At 33.5% G+C, this 26,227-nt stretch overlaps 12 protein-coding genes and 1 non-coding gene across 13 annotated transcripts; 9 read left to right on the forward strand and 4 right to left on the reverse strand.

The window, feature by feature from the left end:
- Nucleotides 1-74: 74 nt before the first annotated feature.
- On the forward strand, nt 75-2,884 carry anapc5 (anaphase promoting complex subunit 5; the record flags this gene model as incomplete). The annotated part of the gene is made up of 4 exons (XM_004359185.1): nt 75-227; nt 314-415; nt 476-860; nt 939-2,884. 4 exons carry the CDS (start codon nt 75-77, stop codon nt 2,882-2,884), a joined length of 2,586 nt encoding a protein of 861 aa, XP_004359242.1.
- Nucleotides 2,885-3,273: 389 nt separating this feature from the next.
- Nucleotides 3,274-4,171, forward strand: DFA_01275 (uncharacterized protein; the record flags this gene model as incomplete). The annotated part of the gene is made up of 4 exons (XM_004359186.1): nt 3,274-3,312; nt 3,359-3,577; nt 3,681-3,922; nt 3,997-4,171. 4 exons carry the CDS (start codon nt 3,274-3,276, stop codon nt 4,169-4,171), a joined length of 675 nt encoding a protein of 224 aa, XP_004359243.1.
- Nucleotides 4,172-4,525: 354 nt separating this feature from the next.
- DFA_01276 (uncharacterized protein) lies at nt 4,526-5,444 on the forward strand (the record flags this gene model as incomplete). The annotated part of the gene is made up of 3 exons (XM_004359187.1): nt 4,526-4,822; nt 4,907-5,239; nt 5,337-5,444. The coding sequence occupies 3 exons, from the start codon at nt 4,526-4,528 to the stop codon at nt 5,442-5,444; spliced, it is 738 nt and encodes a 245-aa protein (XP_004359244.1).
- Nucleotides 5,445-5,751: 307 nt separating this feature from the next.
- DFA_01277 (uncharacterized protein) lies at nt 5,752-6,672 on the forward strand (the record flags this gene model as incomplete). The annotated part of the gene is made up of 3 exons (XM_004359188.1): nt 5,752-6,048; nt 6,125-6,454; nt 6,565-6,672. The coding sequence occupies 3 exons, from the start codon at nt 5,752-5,754 to the stop codon at nt 6,670-6,672; spliced, it is 735 nt and encodes a 244-aa protein (XP_004359245.1).
- Nucleotides 6,673-7,812: 1,140 nt separating this feature from the next.
- Nucleotides 7,813-11,183, reverse strand: DFA_01278 (uncharacterized protein; the record flags this gene model as incomplete). The annotated part of the gene is made up of 4 exons (XM_004359189.1): nt 7,813-8,135; nt 8,289-8,417; nt 8,500-10,232; nt 11,167-11,183. 4 exons carry the CDS (start codon nt 11,181-11,183, stop codon nt 7,813-7,815), a joined length of 2,202 nt encoding a protein of 733 aa, XP_004359246.1.
- A 2,125-nt stretch (nt 11,184-13,308) lies between these two features.
- On the forward strand, nt 13,309-14,909 carry DFA_01279 (uncharacterized protein; the record flags this gene model as incomplete). The annotated part of the gene is made up of 4 exons (XM_004359190.1): nt 13,309-13,450; nt 13,633-14,051; nt 14,137-14,260; nt 14,371-14,909. The coding sequence occupies 4 exons, from the start codon at nt 13,309-13,311 to the stop codon at nt 14,907-14,909; spliced, it is 1,224 nt and encodes a 407-aa protein (XP_004359247.1).
- A 143-nt stretch (nt 14,910-15,052) lies between these two features.
- Nucleotides 15,053-15,646, reverse strand: DFA_01280 (uncharacterized protein; the record flags this gene model as incomplete). Its single annotated transcript, XM_004359191.1, has 2 exons — nt 15,053-15,151; nt 15,245-15,646. 2 exons carry the CDS (start codon nt 15,644-15,646, stop codon nt 15,053-15,055), a joined length of 501 nt encoding a protein of 166 aa, XP_004359248.1.
- A 255-nt stretch (nt 15,647-15,901) lies between these two features.
- Nucleotides 15,902-16,748, reverse strand: DFA_01281 (uncharacterized protein; the record flags this gene model as incomplete). Its single annotated transcript, XM_004359192.1, has 2 exons — nt 15,902-16,332; nt 16,406-16,748. The coding sequence occupies 2 exons, from the start codon at nt 16,746-16,748 to the stop codon at nt 15,902-15,904; spliced, it is 774 nt and encodes a 257-aa protein (XP_004359249.1).
- A 258-nt stretch (nt 16,749-17,006) lies between these two features.
- DFA_01282 (Gamete and mating-type specific protein A) lies at nt 17,007-18,926 on the forward strand (the record flags this gene model as incomplete). Its single annotated transcript, XM_004359193.1, has 4 exons — nt 17,007-17,115; nt 17,450-17,471; nt 17,625-18,304; nt 18,379-18,926. The coding sequence occupies 4 exons, from the start codon at nt 17,007-17,009 to the stop codon at nt 18,924-18,926; spliced, it is 1,359 nt and encodes a 452-aa protein (XP_004359250.1).
- Nucleotides 18,927-19,161: 235 nt separating this feature from the next.
- Nucleotides 19,162-20,639, forward strand: DFA_01283 (Dimethyladenosine transferase; the record flags this gene model as incomplete). The annotated part of the gene is made up of 2 exons (XM_004359194.1): nt 19,162-19,934; nt 20,000-20,639. 2 exons carry the CDS (start codon nt 19,162-19,164, stop codon nt 20,637-20,639), a joined length of 1,413 nt encoding a protein of 470 aa, XP_004359251.1.
- Nucleotides 20,640-20,768: 129 nt separating this feature from the next.
- On the forward strand, nt 20,769-22,767 carry DFA_01284 (uncharacterized protein; the record flags this gene model as incomplete). The annotated part of the gene is made up of 2 exons (XM_004359195.1): nt 20,769-21,669; nt 21,821-22,767. 2 exons carry the CDS (start codon nt 20,769-20,771, stop codon nt 22,765-22,767), a joined length of 1,848 nt encoding a protein of 615 aa, XP_004359252.1.
- A 499-nt stretch (nt 22,768-23,266) lies between these two features.
- On the reverse strand, nt 23,267-23,346 carry DFA_01285. The gene has a single exon. It is a non-coding gene; the product is annotated as a tRNA-Leu (tRNA).
- Nucleotides 23,347-24,439: 1,093 nt separating this feature from the next.
- DFA_01286 (uncharacterized protein) lies at nt 24,440-26,145 on the forward strand (the record flags this gene model as incomplete). Its single annotated transcript, XM_004359196.1, has 4 exons — nt 24,440-24,543; nt 24,634-25,632; nt 25,751-25,787; nt 26,059-26,145. 4 exons carry the CDS (start codon nt 24,440-24,442, stop codon nt 26,143-26,145), a joined length of 1,227 nt encoding a protein of 408 aa, XP_004359253.1.
- Nucleotides 26,146-26,227: the final 82 nt, after the last annotated feature.

Below are 26,227 nucleotides of genomic sequence, written 5' to 3' on the forward strand. Positions count from 1 at the left end.
GGTTCACTTTTGCAAAGAGCTCATTAAACCAACTAGGAAGTAGTTCGAGTTGTTGTTGTTGTTTGAAAGACGAAATGATGATGATGATGGACAATATACAACCTGTAAATAGAATCACACCTCACAAGTTATGCTTGTGTTCTTTGATTGAATATTATCTCTACTCTGATACAATCACATTTCATCAAAGGAGATCTTTATCACTTGTATTAATTAAACATATCAAAGTATGTATATGACATGTCTAAAAGACTAGAGAAATAACATAATACCGACCGATATACTAATCCTATGATATGATGATATTATTTAGAGATCATCAAACTATTCAGATCCAACACTTAGAGAGTTTATTGAAACTGATTTAAAACAAAGGTTATCTGATCACTTTATAAACAATGAATTCATTGAAAAGGTATGTTGTTGTTGTTTGTTGTTGTATAGTTGTATTCTTTACTAAATTATTTTGTTTTAGATAACATTTAAAAGTATTGATGATGTTCATCAATTTATAACTGATTTGAATCAATTATTTGTAAAAGAAGAGGAAGAAGAGGAGGACAGTGATGATGAAGAACCAAATAATAACCATCAAAAGTATTTGGAACCAAATAGTATATTGGGATCATTTGTACAAAAGATCATATTGAATTATAATCAAACCATGTTTGATGGTTTGGCTGATGTATATCATGAAACTAGATCTTATATTCAAGAATATAATCGAGATGAAGAGGATATTGATTACGACAATAGAGATATATCTCTATCTTCTACTCATGGTATATTAACAAAATCAACCTTTTTATCACCATTTGATGAAGAAAGATTTATTTGTGAAGAAATCATTAGAGTTAATCGTATGTAGATATCTATAATAACAAATATTATCCTTTATTCTTTTTACTTATATAATATATCTCTCTCTCTCTTTTTAGATTTAATTGGAAAAGAGAATCCAATTATAATTAAACAAAGAATTGAAGAATTGAGAAGATTATTACCAGATGCAAACAAAAGTATTTATCTTGGTTTTTTAAATTGTCTCTATCATATGGAATTTGATGGAGCATTGGAGGAATTACATAGATATTTTGATTATTGTAATAGTGGTAGTAGAGGAGTTGGTGGAGGTGATAATCTAAACACTCTACTTCCATACGCAGTGCTTAATCTCTCGAAACTTCATTTTCAATTTGGACATTATGAAGAGGCTTACATGTCTCTTCAAGAAACGATTAGAATTGCACAAGAACGAAGTGATCATTCTTGCTTGGCATTGGCACTCAATCTTTTAAACAAACTTTTGGAACCATCCGTCCTACAAACCATCGACAATAGTGATCTACTTCAATCACTTTTAGATTCTCAAAGTCAACTTGAAGTTTTACAAAGTAGTACAAAAAAATCTGAACAATTAGAAATGACCTCTCTTTCATCTTTAAATTACATGTCACAATCAAAATTTAATTTAATTAATAATCAAAATAATCAACAACAAAATATTAATAATTATAATAATAATAATAATAATCAAACTACTACTACTACTATATCAGAATCAACATTTTTTAATAATATATTTTATCCATTACAAAAAAGTCATCAAATGTCAAGAGATGGTAGCAAGACATTGAACCAAATGAAATCAACTGTTTGGGAGATACTTGGAAACTATGATTTGGCACAATACTATGCAGAGTTGTCACTTTGTTTTGATAATACTGGTCAATTGGCCAATCTAGTGGTATCAACGCGTTCTAATAATAATAATAATAATAACCAAACAAATACAACTACTGATACAATGGATGATATTCTTTCATACACCAAGATGGCATTATTGTCATCAAAGAGAGGACATTATCAAGAGGCAGTACAAGCACTCAACAATTGTATTGCTAAATTCCCCTTTCATTCACATATTCAAAGCTCGCCACTTTCGTTTGTACTAGTGTCGGTCATCTTTGACCACGCGAGAATGTCTCGAAACTATACTATTTGCCAACGATCAATTGAAACGCTACTCAGTCTACTCAACAAAAGAGCGCCCCAAGACAACAATGCCGGTGGATGGGACGAGATTCTACAAACCAGCGAAAGAATAGCAGAATACTATATCGACATGGATATGCCCGACAGCGCCCACTCTTTTCTCGGTGCGATTATCAAAACAGCGACATTGTATGGACAAGACCAGTATCTACCATCACTCTACATTTTAAAAGCAACCCTATACTCTAACACTAAACAATCTACATTGACAATGAATCATTGTAATAGTAGTAGCGATAGTAATAGTGATTGGTTGACAAGTGGCGCTATATCCAATACTCTGAATTCACTTTCGCTTACTGAACCATCATCGCACCATCACCACGTCAACCCAACTCTTACATGCAAAGCAAATTTGCTTTTGGTCAACATCTACATACAATCTACCGACTTTAGCAAGGCAATCCAACTCTTGTCTGTCACCATACCCTTGGTTCTCAAAGATTTAAATCTACTCACCCAATCCTACCTTTTGTTTTCCAAATCTTTGCTTTCATTATTTTTACAACAACAACAGCAATCAAAAGGAAACAATAACAATAGTAGTAGCAACCAAAAAGAAAGAGAAAAGATTCAATATTATATGGATGTGACAGAAAAGAATGCAATCACACTTACAAATCACAAGATACTGGAACAGGTCTATTACCTACAGAGTATCTACTACAATAGAATTGGGGATATTGAAAAAAGGGATCACTATGCAAAACAATTCAAATCATTGTCATTGTTGCCACTATCATCATCGTCATCATCATCATCATCAACACTGACATTACCAATATGCAACAACACAACAATATCAACTTCACAAAACAACGACGAATAAACATTGATTTAATGGGCACATTGGTGTGAATGTATGTGATTACATAATAGCAATCACTACACCCCCCATTTTTTTCAATCACTTTTTTTTAACCCCATTATAAACTGTTTATTATTGCATATGAATGGCAGCAATCAAATTCATTGTGGTTTTCACCATTTCCACCACCCTTCTTCTCTACCAAAAATAATATGATAATTATAATAATATAATAATAATAATAATTTATTATTATTGAATAGATTGTATTTAATCCACCCAGTCAGGAACAGTCTTATTCACATTATATTTATTGTTTATCATATCTATCAAGAGTTTTTTTTAATTAAATATCCCTAATATAATATATTATCTATATATATCAAAACAATGAATATCGTAAAACTAATATGTTTGGTGGTCATGGTGCTGATGGCCATTCATGTATCGTTTGGTGGCGAAAATGAAGGAGAATACAATTATAATTATAATAAGAATGATGAATTGGCCGAAGGAAACAAAGATGCCCAATCAGTAGACATGGAGAAATGGGTTAGAGAAACTCAAATTGCCCAATTGGAAGCTCAATACCTTGAATATTTGGGATTGATCGATAATCTCAAGGGTGTTGCCGCTGATTTGGCTGCCAAAATTCCACATTTAACCCTTGCTGAAGGTAAAGCTTTTGGTTATGGTATCATTGCTGGTTTTGAAGTATGTAAACAAACAAAAAAAAAAAGAAAACCAAAAGGTTTTGATCAATCAAATCAATTCAATGTTGACTTTTTCTATTTTCTATTTTATTTTCTATTTATAGTCAAGAATTAATCCAAAGAATGCTCATTTCTGTATTAGTGAAATCAACAAGACCATTGATATTCTTCCAAACTTGGTACAAGCATTCCCAACAGGTGACATTGCCCATATTGTTCAAGAGTTTACCAAGCAATTCACCGTTCTTTTGCATTCAGTTACCTCTTCTATTCCACATTGCAGTCTTGATTTCCTTGCTGAAGGTTTCACTAAAGCTTCTCATGAACTCCTTGCTGCCATTAAAGCGTATGTAGAAAAATAAGAAGATTGATTTTATATTTTTCCTACATATTCTAATTATATTTTATTTCTATTTATAGTGGAAGATTGATCCCATATCTTAAATCTCAAGGTGTAAAGTTAGTTTTCAAGGTATCATCTCTTGTTGCTGATCTCAATGGTATCAAGTCTTCCCTCGTCAAGGGTGATTGGGGTATGGCGGGAACCAAACTTGGTGATGCTCTTGGTATTGTTGCCACTGCTTTCCTTAATTAAGAGAAAGACCTAGATTTACATTTTAAACAAAAATGTAGAAATACAAAAATAAAAAGATAATAAAAGAAATACAAAATTACTATTCTCCAATATTAATATTTCAAAAAAGTTGGTCAATATGGGGGCGAAGAATATTCAAATAATAAATAGTTGATATCATTGTACCAACAATACAATGATCAGAATACACAACACCCACTGCACAAAATGGTGGTTAAAATGACAACATCACAGACTGACTGGTGGTTCGATCATGATGACAGTGAATAATATTTATTTTTCGTAGTGTATATAAGTTCATCATTCTTTCATTTTATTTTGTTCAAATTTTGTTTAGAGAAAAAAAAAAAAAGAATGAAATTAACATTAGTATTAATAATAGGATTGTTATCATGTTTATTGGTAGTAAAAGGTGAAGATCAAGATTGGAATTACTTTCAAGTAAGAGATGAACAACTCAATCAATTTACAGAGCAAGTTGAAAATGAATGGTTAAATCAATATGAAGAAAATTTCCAATTTGTATCAGTCAACTGGAAGGAAATCGTTGAACATTTAATTGCAGCTCAAAAGAATCTATTTGAACATTTGGCCCAAGCTACCTCTAAAGGTATTTCTGATTATTTGGGAGGTTTAGTTTCTGGTTTCCAAGTATGTAAAAGATAAAAAAAATATTTCTATTACCATTTCTTCAAACAAACATTTTAATTTATTTATTTTTTCTTTTTTAAAAAGGAAATTGCTAACCCAGGGAAGCATGAAGCTTGTTTAGCTGATAAAGATCATATTATAGGAGCTATTTTCGGCTCAAACCCAATCAAGGTATCAGGAAAAGATCAAGAGTCATTTACTTTATTCAAAAAGTTTGCAAACTTTTTGAATCATATTGCAGATGCCATGGATTCGTTGCCTGGTGATACCATTGCCAATTGTCTCTTTAAATGGGAATCAATGAATCTCAGAGAATGTGCCCATCACATTTCAACAGAACCAAATTTGGCTCAATACTTTGTTCACCAAGGATTAAAGATGGTTCAAAGTGTACCTGCCATTTTAGTTCAAGTTCGTGTATGTATTTTAAAAAATATAGTAAGACATAAAAACGTAAGAATTATTAATATTAACTATATGTACAATGAAAAATATTCATAATAATGTTTTTTAGGATATGAATATCCAACTTTTGCATGGTGATCTTGCAGGTGCTGGAACAGCTGTTGGTAAGATTTTAGGGTTAATATCTGTTGCAGTTTGGGGTGTTCCACCAAGCTAAAGATTGTCAGGCCCTAAAAATAATTCCTTAATTTAAAGAAAAATATAAACTGGCTATATTTATTAAATATTACCTAAATAAATAAATTTAAAATGATTTGGTATAATTTGATAATAATCTTCCCTCCCTCTGTCTTTTTTTTTGTCTCTAGAAGAGGAGATTTGGTTGGTTTTGAATTTTGATTTATGATGAATGGGGGTACAACATCAATAGACTGGGTTCCAATGATCATATTTTTCATAGTGTTTATACACTTTTTCATTCATCATCCTCTTTAATTGTTAATTTTTTAAAAGAAAAAAAAAGAATGAAATTAACTTTAGTATTAATACTATCACTGTTATCATGTTTATTGGTAGTAAAAAGTGAAGATCAAGATTGGACTTACTCAGAGGTAAGAGATGAACAACTCAATCAATTTACAGAGCAAGTTGAAAATGAAAGGTTAAATCATTATGAAGAAAATTTTCGATTTGGGTCAGTCAATTGGAAGGAAATAGTTGAATATTTAAAGGCAGCTCAAAAGACTCTATTTGAACACTTGGATCAAGCTACCTCTAAAGGTACCACTGATTTCTTAGGTGGTTTGGTTTCTGGTTTCCAAGTATGTAAAAGATAAAAATATTGTGTACTTTTTACACTTTCAAACAAACATTTTTTAATTTTTTTTTTTTAAAAAGGAAATTGCAAACCCAGGTAAACATAAAGTTTGTTTGGTTGATAAAGATCAAATTATAGGAGCTATTTTCAGACCAAATCCAGTCGAGCTAACAGGAAAAGACGAAAAGCCTCTTGAATTATATGAAATCTTTTCAAGCTATTTGATTCATATTGCAGATAATATGGATACTTTGCCAAGTAACACTATTTCCAACTGTCTTTTTAAATGGCAATCTGATAAACTCAGAGTATGTGCCCAACACGTTTTAACTGAGCCGAATTTGGCTCAATCTTTTATTCGTCAAATGATCATTCATCAAAGTATACCAGCCATTTTAGATCAAGTTCTTGTATGTAGAAGTATATCTCTTTGTAGACCAAAGAAAAAAAAAAAGAAAGACATTTACAGTGTGTGATTTATTAAATATTTGTACAAATGAATAATAATAATGCATTTTAGGATATGAATACCCAACTTTTGCATGGTGATCTTGCCGGTGCTGGAACAGCTGTTGGTAAGATTGCAGGGTTAATATTTGTTGTATTTTGGGGTGCTCCACCAAGCTAAATAATAATAATAAAAGCTTGGAATCAAGATGATTGTGACAAACTAGAAATAATTCCCTAATTTTAAAAAAAGAAAGAAAAAAAAAAGAAAATCATCATGGATCTGGATCTGAATATTAAATATTACCTACGTGCAATCGCCTAAATAAATTTAAAATGATTTGGTATAAATTATTTGATGATGATCTTCTCTCCCTCTCTCTTTTTCTCTCTTTCTCTATCTCTTTCTTTTACTTTTTCTTTTTTTTTTTTGTTGTTGTCTCTCTCTAGAGAGTACAAGAGAGGAGGGAGGAGAGGATTACTTGTTTACTTTTTTTTTTTTGAATTTTGTTTTATTATTTTTTTGTGGATTTTTGAAGAGGATGAAGAGGATTTATTGTTGTTGTTGGTTGTTGATAGATAGACATTGTATTCTAGAATATATGGATATATTATAGGTGTTTATAGATATATGGATATATAGATAGATATGGATAGTATAACTAACTATATTATTGGTGTTACCGCCGAATAATAATAAAAATAATAATAAAAATAATAATAAACACACATACATATTATATAAATATCTTTATTTATTTTTTAAAAAAGGGTAAAACAAATAAAAAATAAGATAAAAATAGATACATAGGTAGGGGTTTAAAGGTATAGGGTCAAAGAAAAATATAGGCCTGAGTTCTTTTTGAAAGTGGTGGTGGTTTGATGGTGGTGGAAACAATGCTGGATGGTCATTGCGATTGGTAAAGCCAGTGGGGACACGTTGTTGAAGGATGATTTATTCTTCAGTCCAAAGTCCATGAGCTCGAGAAGAAATAGTAGTAGAGTAGTAGTGGTAGAAATATTTAAATATTGATGATATAAATTATAATAGTAATATTACTATATTATGGAAAAAAAAATATAAAATATAGAATAAAATAGGGAAAGAAAAAAATGTCGGCAATCTATTTACAAATACACAAAATATAATATAAATATATATATAATAGAAAATAATGATGATGATGATTATGATGAAAATAAAAAAAAAAAGGATTGATTATAAAAAATCACATCAACATACACTGTTACTCTTAGAGTTTTCTCCATCGGAAAATAAATAAGAAGAGTACAAATTGATGTAGTAAAAATTAAAAAATAATTATGATGTTGGTGATTGTTGATGTTGATGTTGTTGAACTTGTTGTTGTTGTAAAAGAAGATTAGTATTACTATTGTTGTTGTTGTTGTTGTTGTTTGCCATTTGGTTGAGGGTATTATTGACCTGTTGTTGTTGTTGGGCATGGTTATGGTTATGATGATGATGATGATGGTGATGTGGACTATTACCATGATGATGGTGAACAATGGTTTGTTGTTGTTGTTGCATAACCTTGTCATTGTGGGTCAAAAAGTTGTTCAAAACCTCGATCCAGCCGTGGTCGTCACAGTGGCCCTCGTGAACGTGGTGGAGGTGTCCATCGACTAGAAAGTCATAGTGAATGGTCCCATCCTCCTCAGAGTGGTGAGGAATCATCTCATGACCACAGGAAATAGAGTGTGAACTACCATCTGGATGGTGTGAACACACAAAATTGGGTGTGCACGAGGCTGGATTGACTTCAGTGGTTCCAATACTATGGTCATCAATATTCTCATGATTCACCGAATGGAGATGTTTGTCATGAAGAAAATCAATATGATCATCATGTGCAATTGCAGTATGACCACATCCTGCTCCATGTTTATGTGGATGAGTATTATGAACTAAATAAAATAAAAATAAAAAGATAATTAATTAATTAATATTTGTTTTTTCCATTTTCTTTTTTTCTTTTTGTTTTCTTACGTTTATGAGTTTTTTGATGTTTCTTTAAATCAGCAGAACGAATGAATCTTTTTGAACAACCTTCACATTCACAAACATAGGGTTTTTCACCGGAATGAATTCTTTCGTGTAGACGAAGATCCGAGTTCCGCGCAAAACGTTTGTGGCATCCTGGGTGAGAGCAAGTGTAGGGTCTCTCGCCAGTGTGTGAGCGTAGGTGAACCTTGAGATCATACTTTCTGGCAAAGGCCTTGCTGCAACCATCGTGGGGACAGATGTATGGCTTGGCACCTCCATGGTCTTTCATGTGTCTCTTGACAATGGCTGGCGACGCAAAGATACGGTCACATCCTGGATAGGTGCACGGATACTTTTTGGACACCAAGCTTGGCTCTTGATCATCATCATAGTCGGAATCATCCGACTCGTTGTTGGATTCAACCTTCATTGGAGTGATACCACTTCCAAGAGGGGTCAATGGTGAAGACAGAGTACTAGTGGTCGACGTCTTGGCAGATGGAGAGGCCGGAGCAACTTGGAAAGATTGTGATGGTGATGTTTGTTGTTGAAGTAGAATTGATGGCGAAGTAACATTTACATTTTCAAATAGATTGGTATTTGATTGAATTTGTTGTTGTAATTGTACAGAAAGTTGTTGTTGTTGTTGTTGTTGTTGTTGCTGTTGTTGTTGCTGTTGTTGTTGCTGTTGAATAATAGTTTGCAAAGCTTGCTGTACAGGTTGTTTCTCCCCAACATGTTGTTGTTGAGGTAGAGAAAAAGAGAGATGGTTTAATACATTGGTGGTTGAGGTTGCAGCTGGAAATGGCTGTGCCGGAGATGTAGAAAAAAGTTGGTTTTGAAGCGCTGCCGCTTGTTGTTGTTGTTGTTGTTGTTGCTCCTGTTGTTGTTGTTGTTGGTGAGGAGACAATGGAGCCTTGGCAGTCATATCAAGCATGGCATTGTATTGTTGGTGAAGATTGGCAGTGGCGCCAGTAGCCGGAATGCTGATGAGATTGATAGGAGGTGAGGTACCAAACGGACGAGATCCAACAGAGTTGTTGGTAGTACTGGTGGTGGTCGTAGTAGAAGTGGTTGCGATTGGCAAAAGACTTGCGATCCCACTCAGTCCGAGTCCGGCAATGTTCGAAGACATACCTCCAACATTTAGAAATGTAGTGGCAGTAGTAACAGTTTGTTGTGGCGAAGGTGTCGAAACTGATCCTCCCAACGAAGTTTGAGTTGGTGACAATTGTTGTTGTTGTTGTTGTTGTTGAGCTTGCTGTTGCATATTTTGAACTTGTTGTTGAACTTGTTGTTGAATACTTTGTTGATGCATGCTTTGTTGAGTTGGTGACAATTGTTGTTGTTGTTGTTGTTGTTGTTGTTGCTGTTGAACTTGCTGTTGAACTTGTTGTTGAACTTGTTGTTGAATACTTTGTTGTTGGGCTGGTGACAACTGTTGTTGTTGTTGTTGTTGTTGTTGAACTTGAGGTGGCGGTGGCTGCGGTTGCTGTTGAAGGAGTTGCCCCATTAGACCGACCGAACCAGCATGATTTTGGATTTGACCAAATTGAACAAGGTGGTGCTGGTTAAAAAAAGTACATTGAATATAGTGATTCCAGGCTTGATGCAAAATATCTTGGTAAGATATCCTTGGATGGTTTACATTAATTGTTGCCTCTTGTGCGAGCATATCAGCTGCCTTTGGGAAACCTTTTACTTGAAGATAGTCATAAATTGCTATTGTGAGTCGGCTAAGTAAGTGGAGGAAGGGAGAGGAGAAAAAAAGAGGTGATAAGAAAAAAAAAAAAAAAAAAGAAAAAGAAGGAAAAAGAAAGTTTATTTACAAGTTAATATAACAGTCAATATAAGATGATATTCATCAGCGGTCAGAAAATTTCTATGATTTTTGTCAAGATTAGATCATCATTGTCGTTGTCGTGCACGATCATGGCAGGGGAGGGTTTCTTCGAGAGAGAACCGAAACATTCATCATCATCGGGATGGCAAGGGCAGTGCGTTGGATGTTGTTGTGATGATGGTGAAAGGTGTGAATGTCGAAAGAAAAAAAAAAAAACTAAAAAAAAAAAAAAAAAAAGCTGGTGGGATGGGGAGATCTGTGAGTGTCTGTTGGATAATGGATGCGATGATGCATGGTAGCAAGCTGCAAACACTGATAGATATTTGGATGTCCCGGTGAGAATGAATGTTTGCTCCTTTACACTCGTTGATGACTACTCAATCAATGATGATGTGCATGTTATTTAATTAATGTGTGTGTGTATGTGCGTGAGGATATGAGGAAGGTGTGATGTACATTATTATTATTATTATTATTATTAATTTAAATTAATTTTTGTTTTGTTGATTGCTAGTACCAGACAAGACAAGAGGGAAGGAAGAGAAGACACCTTTATTTCTTTTAAAAGAAAATGTGGTGGACCACTCCCACTCGGCATCCACTTCACCCACAACATGGATTACTACTCTATAATACATTGTTATGATTATTATTATTATTATTATTATTATTGTCTGTGTGTGTGTTTTATTACGCTATGCGACTATGATTGGTCTGTTGCTCCACATGTGATCTAATGCTCCTCCTGACTACGACAATGGTGTACTGTGTTGTTGGTTGCTGCTGGTGCTTGCTGGTGTTGGTTGAGTCGCCTGCCATATACCTACTCGATTGAACTTTCCATCATTAAAGAGAGGAATAAACAAGGAGCTCTATTCAAGAGTAGGCAAGAGAGGTGTAGCAAATTTGAAAAAAAAAATTAATTTTTATTTTAAAAAATCATGAGAGATCTATCCTAATTGAGGGTTATTTTAACGAAGTGTATTTTACACTGCTGTTTTTTAGTTATTGCACACCCAACTACCAAACCATTCTTCTTTCAACTACAACGTTCATTTCCTTTTGGACAAAATAATAATAATTACCTGTATTGTTATTATTAGCAACATATCATATTCCTTGCCCTTTCTACCCACTTACTCACCTCTAAACCTTCCTCCTCAATCTAATTTATTATTATCGTAGATAGCTTGGTACTATACTTTTTTTTTTTTTTTTGATTTAGACCTACCTAGTTAGTTAGATACTTGGTTCGAGAATACAGACCACACAACCCATCAAATTAAACAACACACAACTGCTGATCAGCCTGCTGACCATACAACACATTAATTAATTTACATCTCTCCCCTTCATCACCATCTCTCCCCTCGGTTCACCATTTTTTCCACTCGGCCCCTCCCCCACCCACACACCATCGTGTACCATACTATCACCATTCTATTAATAATCAAGATATTTGCATAGCCATGTCGACAACATCAAACTTAAAATCACATTTTGAAAAGGTAAGAAGACACCCCAACCATCCCCATCCCAACTTCAGATTCTCATCATCATAATCAGCAGTGTACTTTTAACTTTTAGCTCAGAGTGTGATTGCGTAGAACATCTCGTCACACCGACCGATGATGTAATAGTGTGCGATTGGTGTTGCCACATGCACACACATTTGGGGGGGCAGTACTACCATAGTATCACGCTGCAAATGGATGGCTACGTAGCCATCATACCCAATTAAGAACTATACACCCGACGGACAGATAATTATTATTTGATTGATCCCTGGTTAAATTCAGTTAATTGATGATGATGATTGAACAGTTGTGTGTCTTTAAATCGGATAATCGAATCCAATCGCCCCCCCTAACAACATCTATCGTTTCTCCTCTCCCCTCCCCTCCCTATAGGAAATCAAAAAACAAGAGGTCACCACGGGAAAAGAACGTGTTTGGACACCCCACTCTGATCAACAATACCAAACCCAAACAGCAATGAAGCCTGGAAAGGGTAGACCATCAGGTCCTCCACCCTCAAAGAAAAACATTGCCGATTTGCCCTAATCGCAACCATCTTTATAATCTCAAGATGGTTCCACAAATTTGTGTAAAAAACACATCGCCTGATCATCCCCGCCCTTAAATTATTTATTCAAACCATGTATAACACCCAATAAAAATATGTATAATCTCTTATTTATTCAATTCACAAACAAGGATCCAAAAAATATCTATCTCTTTTTTAATTAATTGGTTGGATTCGACCAACTACTTGTTCTCCAAAAAGTACAAACCATTCACCTAATTGTGATTTAACAAAATTATAATAAAGATCTAAAAATCTGAAGGTTTGACGGGTATCGAAATACGAGGTGTCCGTCATGTTGAGATTTTTACGCGTCAACGATGGTTCGAATGCTCTCGCGAAAAAGAGTTTAAGTTTTTTTGGTAAAAAGAAAACTTTTTAAAAAAGATTAATTTGGAAATTCTTTTTTTCTAGATTTAAACACAACTGAATGTTAGGTTGGTGTTTATTACACTTTCTTTGGTGGCAACCAAATATATATAGAATGAGAATATAAAATAATTAACCGAATGACAATAACAGTTAGTAAATTTGTCAACAGAGAGATTAAAAATCTTTGAGAGGGACAAAAATAATAAAGTGTAAATAATGGATAATCTCTATTGAATAGATATTGATCCATCCACAACCATACCCTTCATCTACAATTGTAACTCTTTGTTGAAAGGGTATGGATGTTCCATTCATTCCGACGATTCGCTTTTATAAAATAAATTTTTTAAAATTGTTTTTTTTCCCTTTTCTTTGCCCCACATGTCTCACAATGGAGATATTCTTTTTTCTCAACAAAACAGTGTTATTTAAAATTAAGACAGCTCTTTATATATATATTATATTATATAAATCTATATCAGCTTTTAGAGAGAGATATATAATAGAATAGAATGAGAACATCACTCGTTATTATTTCATTGTTGGGATTGTTGGCTATTATTGCCAACGTCTCTGAATCAAAGGTTGTTTCAGGAAGTTTCTCTTCCTCTTCTTCATGGGCTTTTGTTAACAAGTTTTGTTATGGTTCAAGAGGTATAGTTCATTTCACATCACACAAAGAGATATTAGTATAGTACTATGACTCTACTCTTTCAACACTATTTTTTCAACATACCACACACACAAGAAAGATTTTAAACTTAAAAGTTTATATTAACACCCTTTTCCCTCCTCAATGGCACCACACTTTTTTTTTAACAACTTTTCTTTTTAAGGTCAAGGATCATGGACATTTACAACCACAACCAATAATCCAAACCTTACATTTTATCTCTACGATGATGCTGAATCGTCATGGGGAAGTGTTTACAAATCATCAAAGAGTTGCGAGGAAAAGATCAATGCAACTCAATTCCACGAAACAATTGGTAATGGAACAACAACCATTCCATTTGCCGACACTCAACGTCCACACTTTTGGTATTTTGTCGCTGCCGATTGCAATGGTGGATCACTCGATTTCACCTATGACATGGAATGGCTCAACTATGGTGGCACTTGGTATCAACAATTCTCATGGGAAGAGTATGGTCTCGAAGGTTTATACTTGGTCTATTTCTTCTTTTTCGTTGCTCTCACTGCTTACAGTTTATATTCTGCTTGGAATCTTCATAAAACTAAATCTTTCCATCCAGTATGAAAAAAACAAAACAAACAAAACAAACAACAAACAAAGAGAAAGTTGACTAACACCTATTTCTATTCTATTATTATTTTAGATTGTTAAATTGTTAACCATTTCAATTCTTTTACAATTCTTGTCAGTATTTATTTTATTGATTCATTATGGTGCCTATTCACACAATGGTATTGGTGGAAAGGGTTTACAAGGTTTTGGTGAATGTATGTAATAATCAATAATAATAATTAATAATCATTTTAAACCTTAATTTGTTTATAACTTACATTTCCTTTCTTTTCCATTGTTTTCCATTCTTTTTTTTATTTTTTAGTGATTGATTTTGCATCACAACTTACATTTATCTTACTTTTAATTTTACTTGCCAAGGGATGGGCAATTTCACGTGTAACCATTGACGAGAAGAAGATTATTCTTGGTGTTATGGGTTGTTTGACCGTTCTCTATTTGATCATGTTTATCTGGTACAAGGTTGGAAAGGATCCAGCTTCATCGGTCTACATGTACGATACCGTACCAGGTATTCTTTTGTTGATTGCTCGTTCCATCGCTATGATTTGGTTCATGTGGTGTGCCTACAACACCTACATGGAAGAGACTCATCCAGCCAAACGTCAATTCTACGTCTACTTTGGTATCACCTTTTTCATTTGGTTCCTTGCTCTCCCATTCATTTGCATCATCGCCGCTTCCATCGACCCATGGGAACGTTTCAAGACTGTCATGGGTTTCTATGTCACCTTTAACTTTTTGGCTCTCGCTGTTCTCTCTATCCTCCTTTCTCCAAACCGTGCTGCCGATTACTTTACAATCTCTGAAGGTTATTCAAGTTCTCCATATGAATCAATTTAAAAAGGAAAAAGGATATTAAAAAAAACAAAACAAAAAAAAAAAAGAAAGGAAAGAAAAGAAAACTCTTTTTAATCCATCAATCAATCCATCCATATTTATAAATACAATAAAATAACCTTAAATATATTTAATTACATAACATATTATTTCTTAAAATAAATACCTGGTTTGAATAGAGGTTGTAAAGGAGGTTGATAAAATTGTTTAGAGTATTGAACAAATTGATGTTCCTTGTTTCTAATCTATAATCAAATATATTTAATGAATATTAATATTAATATATTATAGTATCGTATTTGTTTGTTTGTTTGTTTGTTTTCTACTATTCATCATACCAATTTAACCATTGGATTATCACCATTACTTGTGATTGGTTTTGTAAAGATAGTTAACATTCCATAGAGATTACCAAATAGAATATCGGTAAGGTATCTATCACCAACCATTATGAGTCTATCGGGTGTTGTGTTGAAATGAGCCGATACTTGATCGATACCATCAGGTTTCTTTGTACCATGTCTTATTACATGCATGCCAAGAGATGATTCTATTTGTTGTGCCTTTTTAAAATCAGTGTCGTCACTTGATCCAGCACTATTTGATATGATTGCTACCTTGTCTCTACCAAATACCTCCAAGCATAGATCAATCGATTTCTTATAGGGTTCATAGACATCGTCTTTGTATGGTTCGGTCAATGTATTGTCCTTGTCAAAACATACACCTCTAAAACCCATATCATAGAGTCGATCAAACCTTATATCACAGACACTATTCACTTCAATCTGAGGTATCACCAATCCTCTCTTTCTTGCTACTTTTACCAAGCATTTAAAAGCTTCTAAATTAAAACTTTGTACCATCCAAAATGAAAAAGACAAAGATAAATAAAATTAAATAAATGAATGAAGTCAGCAAAGACACCTTTGCTTTTCGTTTTAGTTTTTAAAAAAATGTTTTAATGTTATTTGTATTTATTTGTATCGATTTATTTATTCTTGTGTATAAGATCTAGCAGTAATAGAATGACGAGGATTCTTTGAGAAATCAAATACATTGATACCTCCAGGAACAGGAGATGAAGCATGGTCATCTTCATTTGGATCGGTGGTAGGGGTGGCTGGGAAGACGACGGGTGAGGCAGATACTCTATCGACCATTTCAACTTCGACGGCTGTTGGATGTGATTGTGCTGTTGCTTTGGTTAATTTGTTCTTTTTGTACTTTCTATAGGCAAGTACTGAACCTCCTCCAACAGCACCTGCAGCCAACACTCCTCCTCCTACTGCTATACCTATAATAGCACCAGTTGACAATCCAGCAGCTGCTGCAGCGGCAGCAACAGCTGCAGTTGGTGGTAATCCTCCAGTGTATGTTGAAACAAATTCTTGATATGTTAAATCTGAAAATTGATTTAATGATACTATAAAAGAAAAAGAAAAACAAATATTAATATATATAAACAATTAATTTATCTTTTTATTAGTTTAGCTTACATTGTTGAACTTGTGATTTTGGAAAAGTAATGACAGGGTCTGCATTTACAGATAATAATTTTCTTGAACTACTATCTGTAGGTGATTCTGAATCCTGTACCAATACATCTGGTACATTGATTTTACCATTAAAATCACCAATCTTTATCATATTGGCTCTCCAATTTGAAAATTTGGATTGGAATTCACCTTCAGTATATCGTACATTGTATGCTTGCATCCAATTCTTGAATGCATCTTGAAATAGTTGGTCACTTGGAATATCACCTCCCTTTACAAACAAAAAGTTTGAAGAGAGAGATATTATAAAGATTGTTAAAATTAAAAAAATATATAATCTCATTCTAAAATAATATATAAATATATATGTATGTAATATAAATAATAATAATGTATGTATATATAAATATAAATATTAGATTTGTAAAGAAAAAAAGAAACTAACTAAAAGTAATTTGTTTTGTTTTGTTTTTTTTGATTAAAAGTTTCAAAGAAGAGAAAAGTACTTTTTTTGTTCCGTTAGACAATACGAAAAGTTGATAGTTTGTATAACTTTCTTTCTTTTCCTTTTTTTTGTTATTTGAAATTCAATTCAATTTAAATGTTAATCTATGGAAAAAACCCCCTTAAAGATGACATCAATGGTGTGACCATGTTGATTAATTGGATACCTCTTTTATCATTCTTTCAATTGACCTCTAGATCTAGAGGTTTGATAGGTCCAAAAAGATGCGGAAAAACAATTTTGAAAAATCAATACTTTCCAAAAGTGGATTCCAGTTGGGAAAAAAAAAAAACAAAAACAATTCAAATTCATTAACGGCTCAACAATATTACGGATCTGTAGATATTGAAATTGGAATGTGAACAAAATATTGTTGGACCTAACGTCAAATCAATTTTTGAACATATGGACCATTATTCGAAAAAGAACCTCACCACCATTTCATTTATCAGAAACAACAGTTTATTTTATAGAGTTAGTTGTTGTTTTGTTTATATATCCGTTTATTAAACATTTAATTTAATTAATTATTATTATAGTAGTTTTGAAAACAGTAAAAATGTAAGTCGTTACTTTAAAACTTATTAATCCTTTTTTTTAAAAAGAAATCATCCATTCAATTTTTTTTATCCATCCATCCTAATTAATTAATCTTATCCCCCCATCCTTTATATATCTACACCTATCCCTATCTATATTTCTATTTTTTTAAAGAATGAAAATTTTAATAACATTAATATTTATAATATTAAATGGATTGAATTTTGTTTATGGAGATTTGTCTCCACAAGAAATTCAAACATTAATATCAAATCATAACAATTGGAGATCATCACCAGATCCACCATCGGCATCACCACTATCAGCCCTTACATATGATTATGGAATGGCAACTACACTTCAAAATCATTTAAATACTTGCTCCTATACATTCTCTCCCTACTCTTCCTATGGTATAGTATCAGAGTGGATGTATTGGTGGGAACCACAATCCTATTTCAATTTACAAGGTAATTTGGATATGATTTGGGAGCAAAGAAATTCATTTGATTGGAGCACTGGAACCTGCAAGTCTGGTGTAGTCTGTTTGCCATGGGCCTATGCCGTCTGGAATACCACCACCAAGTTTGGATGTGCCAAGGCCAATTGTGGAAGTAGAGTCATTATTGCTTGTGACTATAATCCAGCTGGAGGTTTCAATGGAATCAATCCATACATTCGTTCATCTCTTCCAGTTACTCCAACAGAGAAACCAGTCATTCCAACCGAAAAACCATCCGAATCCAATTCAACCTCTCCACCAACTCAATCTGGTAATATTATCGATTGGAGAGATTATCAAACTTCTGTAAAAGATCAAGGTCCATGTGGTTCTTGTTGGAGTTTTGGTTCAGGTATGAAAAAATAATCAAAAAACAATTATTTAAAACAAAATATATTAATCTTGTTTATATTTTTAATTTTTTAGTTGCTGCACTTGAATCAAGATATTTAATTAAAAATGGTAAATCACAAATCAAATCAATTGATTTATCAGAACAGAATGCAGTCAATTGTCTGCCAAATGGTTGTAATGGTGGATGGATTAACAAGTTTTATGAAACCTTTTCAACTCAGGGAGTAGCATTGGAATCTGATGAACCATATCTTGGTTATGTAGGATCATGTTCATATACTAAAAGTGGATCGTCGAGATTCAAATTCAATTCTTTTGGTATCATCCCAGCCAACAATAAGCAAGCACTCATCGATGAATTACAAAACGGTCCCATTACAGTAGCCATGTGGGTTGACGATGAATTCCAATCCTATTCATCCGGTGTCTTTGTCTGTCGTACTCCATATAGAAATACTAACCATGTCGTTTTATTGGTTGGTTACAACAAGAATCAAGATTATTGGATCGTCAAAAACCAATGGAATACTTATTGGGGTATCTCTGGGTATGCCTATATCTCTGCTTCAAATGATAATTGTTATATGATGGGTTTTGATAGTTATTATCCAAAGTTTTAAAAAATATAAAATAATATAATAAATAAATATATAAATATATAATAATATAAATACAAATTCTTTGTTTTTTTTTTTTTTATAAAAATGACTCGTTTTTTGCAAAGACATCAAAAATTTAATTTACAAAAAAGACGAATCATTCATATTTAAATATCTTTTTAAAGAAAGAAAAGAGAGAGAAGAGAGAAGATATATATCTTTTCTTTTCTTTTCTTTTCTTTTATTCCTCTCTAAGATGAAACTACCAATAATGCCAAAGATTCAAGATTTAATTAGGATGTATGGTTTATCAGCAAAACAACAACTATCACAAAACTTTTTATTGGATCTAAACATTACAGACAAGATATGTAGAGAAGCTGGAGGATTTAAAGATTGTACGGTCATTGAAGTAGGAGCAGGACCTGGTGGTTTGACGAGAAGTCTGTTGACGGCGGGCGCTAAAAAGGTGATTGCCGTAGAGATGGATCGACGTTTTATACCGGCACTTAGAATGTTGGAAGAGGCAAGTGAAGGTAGACTTAGTGTCGTAATGGGCGATATGATGAAAGTAGATGAAGGTGAATTACTACGACACTTTCAAGCTGAAAAGATGCCTTGGGAAGAAAAGAGTAAGGTCAAGATTGTAGGTAACCTTCCATTCAACGTTGGTACACATCTCATGCTCAAATGGGTACGACAGATCAAACCAAGAGAAGGTCTGTATGCCTATGGAAGAGTGCCGATGGTTTTGATGTTTCAAAAAGAGTTGGCCGAGCGAATCATTGCACCGGTCGACTCGCACAACTATGGTAGATTGGCAGTGATGGTCGGTCAAGAATGTCATTCGAAAATCATATACGATCTACCCGGCAAGGTGTTTGTACCACCCCCCAAAGTAGACGCCAGCGTCATTCACATAGAACCTCTAGTCGAACCAATCGGTCAAGTAGATTCAAAAGAACATTTAGAATTTATTTGTAGAAGTTTATTTAATCATCGTAGAAAAACAATTTCAAATGCCCTAAAGTAAGAGAAAAGAAAAAGAGAATATATATAATATATACCAACCTCTAATTTTTTTTTTTTTTTAGACCAATGGGAAAAGGATCAGAGGGGTTATTAGGAGATATTGATCCTTCTAGAAGACCACAAAGTTTAACATTTAAAGAATTTGCAGATATTACCAATAGATATACGGCATGGCCAGATAAAAAACAAATGGATTATTCAGAGTTTACAAATGATGCTGGTGCCATACGAGAGGCAACTAAAAAAGAAAAAAGATCACAAAAGAAACAACAAAGAATCGATGAATTGCAAAAGGAAAGAGAACAATTTGAAAAGTTGGATAAAAAGGAACAACAAAAATACCTACATCAACTCGATGTCGAATCGCAACCTGGTTATCAATTGGGTGAAAAACTTAAACTGCAAGAGGAAATGGATGGATTGGATGATATGTCTACAAGAGAAATGGAAACACTTCATAGAAATCTTACAACTAGTGTTTTAACTGATCAAACTCTTCAAAAAGATTTGGATAAAATATTTAATCAACAAAATTTGGAAAATCAAGAAGACGAAGAAAATGATAAAGATGATGATGAAAGTGAAGAAATTAAAGATGATGAAAGTGAAGATGAAGATGAAGAAGATGAAGATGATGACAAAGATTTTGAAGATTATGAAGATTTTGAAGAAGATGAAGATACAATTGTAAAAAAGAAGTAAAATTAAATTAAAATTATTTTTAGAAAGAAAAGAAAGATATTTTTTTGTAAAGTCTTTAAAGTTTGCAATTGTTGTTGTTTTCATTATTATTATTATTATTATTATTTATTATTTATGTTTATCTATTCAATGAAAGTTAATAATAGACCAATAATAGGAATATTAAGTCAACCATGTGATAATGAAATGACAGATCATGAAACTGATCAATATATAGCAGCTGGTTATGTAAAGCATTTGGAAGGTTCAGGTGCAAGAGTAGTACCTATACTCTATGACAGTACACCAGAAGAGATAGAGACACTTTTTAAATCAATCAATGGTATATTGTTGCCTGGTGGAGGTGCAGACCATCTCGATCAATTACCACAATACTGTGAAACACTAAGACTGTTGTATAGACTAGTGATCGATGCAAACGATCGAAAAGACTACTTTCCACTATGGGGAACATGTCTTGGTTTCGAACAACTCGTCATGATGCAAGCCAACGATATTCACATACTCGAACAATTCAAAGCAAGTAATTACACCATCCCACTAGACTTTACAGACAAGGTTGGTAACAGTCGATTATTTAGTCTTGCGTCACCATCGATCATGCAAGATCTCGCCACGCTTCCCCTGACAATGAATAATCACAAGTTTGGTATCTCTCCATCTACCTTTACATCAAACGCTCTACTTGACTCCTTTTTCGATATACTATCAAACAACTTGGATCAAGAGGGTGTTGCATTTGTATCGACTATCGAAGCCAAGAACTACCCCATCTATGGTGTACAGTGGCATCCCGAGAAACCTCTCTACGAATGGTACCATAAACTAGGTGTAGATCATTCATACCAAAGTATTCTAGTCAACCAATACACCTCCAACTGGTTTGTCAATGAATGTAGAAAGAATTTTCATTCCTTTTCAGACAACGTCTCTGAAACCAATGCTTTAATTTATAATTATCCTGCTATTCATCAACCTCTAACTATTCCTGATTTTCAACAAATTTATTATTTTCCATGTAATAGTAATAGTAATACAACCACACCCAATAGTAATACTACAACTAAATTAATAAACAAATAATTTGTTATCTTTTTTCATTCATTCATTTTTAATAATGTTTAATAGAGTTTTTAAAAAAAGTACTATATCATTTATATTATTAGTATTAATATTTTTAGTAGTAGTAGAAAGTTGTATTACTAGTAGTAGTAATAGTGGTTATATTAATCAAAGACCAATAATTGGGATATTAACACAACCAACTAGAAATGATGGTAGTAGCAAATCGTTAGGATATGATCAATATATAGCAGCTAGTTATGTTAAATATATTGAAAGCGCAGGTGCGAGGGTAGTACCTATACTCTATGATAGTACACCTAAACAACTAAAGACACTATTTCAATCAATCAATGGGATACTTTTGCCTGGTGGAGCTGTTTTACTACAATACTATCCACTCTATCAAGACACTATAAGGTATCTTTATCAATTGGTTGTCGAGGCAAACGATAGACAAGATTACTTTCCGCTTTGGGGCACGTGTCTTGGTTTTGAACAAATCCTAATGATGCAAGCAGACAATATCTACTTGATGGAATCATTTGATGCTCTCAACTACTCATTGTCTCTCAATTTTACTCGCAGTGCTCGTGACAGTCGATTGTTTAGCATGGCACCAGAATCGGTCATGCAGGATTTGGCCACTCTTTCGCTGACAATGAACAATCACAAGTTTGGTATCTCGCCATCCTCCTTTATGTCAAATCCCCTTTTAAACCATTTCTTTACCATTCTCTCAATCAACAATGATAGAGGCGGTTTGCCATTTGTCTCTACTATCGAGGCAAAGGACTATCCCATCTATGGTGTCCAATGGCATCCAGAGAAACCACTCTATGAATGGACAAACACTCAAGACATTAACCATTCATACCAAAGTATCCTCGCCAACCAATACACTGCCAATTGGTTTGTCAATGAATGTAGAAAGAATTTTCATTCCTTTTCGGATCAATCCTCTGAAGCAAATGCTTTAATCTATAATTATCAGGCTACTCTCTCTATCAAACCAAAATCAGAGTATCAACAAATTTATTATTTTAAAAATCAAACTCTTTCATAATCATGGACGAATTTATAATCATTACATGACACAACACAATCATCAATCTACTTTCAATTATTGGTTTGTATTGTGAATAAATTGACGTAGGAAAAAAAAAATTAAAATATAATTTTTTTTTTTAGGGTAGAATGACATTTGTTGTATGAAGATCTTTCGAGTGGAGAGTGGAAAAAAAAAAAGGAAGGAGAGAGAGTGGAAAAAAGGAAAGGAGAGGAGGAAAAAAAGGAAAAAAGGAAAAAAGGAAAAAAAAGGAAAGGAAAAGAGGGGAAGGAAAAGAGGGGAAAGGAAGGAGGGAGGAGGGAGAGGGGAAAGGAAAGGAGAGGGGAGGAGGAATGGAGGAATGGAGGAGGAGGAATGGAGGAGGAATGGAGGAATGGAGGAGGAATGGAGGGAGGAATGGAGGAGGAATGGAGGAATGGAGGAGGAATGGAGGGAGGAATGGAGGGAGGAGGGAGAGGGGAGGAGGAAAAAATGGGAAAAAAAAAAAAAGATTAGATGATTCCTGTGGGATTTGAACCCACGCCCCGGAGGATCAGTGCCTTAAACTGACGTCTTAGACCGCTCGACCAAAGAATCCGTGCGAAAGTCATTCTCAAAATTGCCTATTTTACTGAAAATTTTTTGGGGGCAAATTGATAGAACAGGAAAAGAATTACTTTAATAAAAAAAAATGGGCGAAAATTGATTTATGTGACTTTTGATTGTATTCTAACCTCTAAACTTATCTCATCTTCTATGGTATTTGATTGTACATTGATGTATTCCATTAAACTGTATCTCATCTTCTTTGGTTTTATTTCTTAGAAATTTGATCAAATTATTAACACTGCCTATATGACTCCTCTTAAAAACCCTTTGGTTTAGATTGGAAAATATTAGAATTTGAATAAAAGAAAACAATAGAATATTTATTTATACCAAAATGGATTCTTTATTAATTATTGGATATAATAATTATAATAGGGATGGTGACAATCTTTGTCCCTCAGTTTTTTATTTTATTGTATTTAAAACCATGATCAAGTTGGGATGATGGTTTGTTGTATTAATTTTTTTTTTTGTTGTTTTTGTTGACACAACCGCATATAATAAATTTGTTGGCAATGGTTTTGTTGGTGATCAGGGATTAGGGTGTGGTTCATATCATCTAACCCATCACTATTTAGGTATTGTACTCAAGTGTTCAAGGTGTGGTGACACCACTCCAAAGGGGTTTTTTCAAACCCCCCTAATTGATCATACCAAAAAAAAAATTGTCAGATTCAGGAGGGGTACACTTTCAATTCTTTCTGTTGAATCGAATCAGTTCTATAGTATATATATTTTCACTCATATGGGTGAATTTTAAAGAACCACAATAGTGATGGGTCACCCCTTTTTTTTTTAATCTTTTTAAAAGGTTGTGGGTGATGAATTTTATGCCAACACCTCTCAATTTGTTGATCAACAAAAAAAAACCCCCAAAACACCAACCTCTCTCTAACCATTGAATTGCATGATCAAGATGTGATGTGCTAGTTTATTATAAATTATTATTTGGAGGTAAAAATATAGATCAATCAATCTCTCATCCACAACTTTAAATTGTCAAATTTCATTTTCATTGTCAAGTCAAATTGTATTTGTGTTTTTAATTCTTATTACATTTAACTCTTTTCCCTATCAAAAAATGAAAACAATTATTTTATTAATCCTTTGTATCTACATGATACACAACATTGAAGCAAAATGTAGATATGATTTTTGTAAAAAAGCAAATGAAGTTTGTAAAGAGTAAATATTGACCAAAAAGAATAAATACTACCCATCCAACCAATCACATTTATTAATTTTGTATTTTCTTTTTATATTTTTAAAATCAAGTGATACAGAATGTCCATTCCAACATTATTGTACACCAAGTGGCAAAGATTTGGAACAAACTTGTCAACCATATGTAGATCTCAATGGACCATGTGATGGAAATGCAGGAGACATCACCAAGACTAAACGTTGCTTTGCTGACTTGGGTTGTTACAGAAACATTCGTTCCGATCAACAAAACGCTGTTACTTTTGGTAGTTGTAGACAGCTCCAATTTGCCGTTGCTGGAGAGGCTTGCGTGTCTGACTTGGAATGTGCCAACAATCTCAAATGTAGAGACGACGTTTGTTCACTTGTCAGACCAGACAAATGTGACGACAATAACGATTGCCCATACGGTCAACAATGTAGCTCACAAGCCTGCGTTGCCATTTCACCATCAATGGACTGTAGAGAAGATGGGGATTGTGCCGTCGGTGATGTATGTAGCGGTATGATTTGTGTTGCCGCATTTTCCAAGAATGCAGGTGATGCCTGTAGCAGTCAACCATTGACTTCGATTACCCAATTCGATGGAAAGATTCCCTTGACAGATTGCAACATTGCCAACAATTTACAGTGTGATCCTGCTTCTGACAAATGTGCTGTAATATCTAGATCTAGCAGTACTGCCTCCTGTGGAGATACAAGTTGTTTGAGTGGAGAGACATGTGTTTGTGCTTCCACTGCTGGTGCCACTGCTGGTACTTGCCAACCAAATATTCTCTACTCGGCTGCTTGCAAGGAAAGTATCACCCAATTGATTCAATGCGCCAAGGACAACAAATGCAAGGCTGATATTGGTAACCCATCTTCTGGTTCTTGTCTCTACAAGCATTGTCGTGACCTCATCTGTGGATCCAAGTGTATCGGCCCTGCTCTTCAATTCCGTGATGCTGGCTCTTGTGGAAATAATACTAGTCCATTCACCTCTTGCCGTACCATCGTCCCTCACAGTGCTTCCTCGGTCATTGTCATCCCATCCACTTTGGTTCTTTTGGCCATTCTTGCTTTACTCTTGTAAAAAGATATTGGAAAAAAAGGATTTGAATTAACTAATAAATCATCCAAAACATTTAAAATTTTAATATTAATTTTGATTAGTTGAGTTCCCAAGTAAATATATTGATAATGAAAGAGAAGAGTTCCATCCATACAAAGTGAAATCTCTCTTTGTAAATCCAACAAACCAATTGAATCCAGATTTAAGGTATTTCCCTATCTTGATTAATTTTTCAAAGCCTTTAAATTCAATAAGTTAACTGATTGAAAATAATGCAAAGAATGAGTGCATTTTACAACATTGGGAGTCAATATTAGTCTAGTATTATGGTTTCGAGGGTTGATTTCAATCAATAGACTATTGAATGTGGAAATTACAATGTTTTTTTAAAAGAAATAGGCATTTTTTTAAATGAACTCAAGTTGTTGGTGTTATTCATTTAGATGTTTATAGAAAAAAAGAAAATAAAATCAAATACCATGGAAGATGAGATAAGTTTAGAGGTTAGAATACAATCAAAAGTCCCATAAATCAAATTTTCTCCAAAATTTTTTTCACGCAATTAGGCAATTTTTGAAATATCATCATCCAAAATAGAGGCAAAAAGGACCA

The sequence above is a fragment of the Cavenderia fasciculata genome (assembly GCF_000203815.1).
Source record: "Cavenderia fasciculata unplaced genomic scaffold Scf_Dfasci-F-a-25c12.r2-5, whole genome shotgun sequence".
NCBI classification, from domain to species: domain Eukaryota; phylum Evosea; class Eumycetozoa; order Acytosteliales; family Cavenderiaceae; genus Cavenderia; species Cavenderia fasciculata.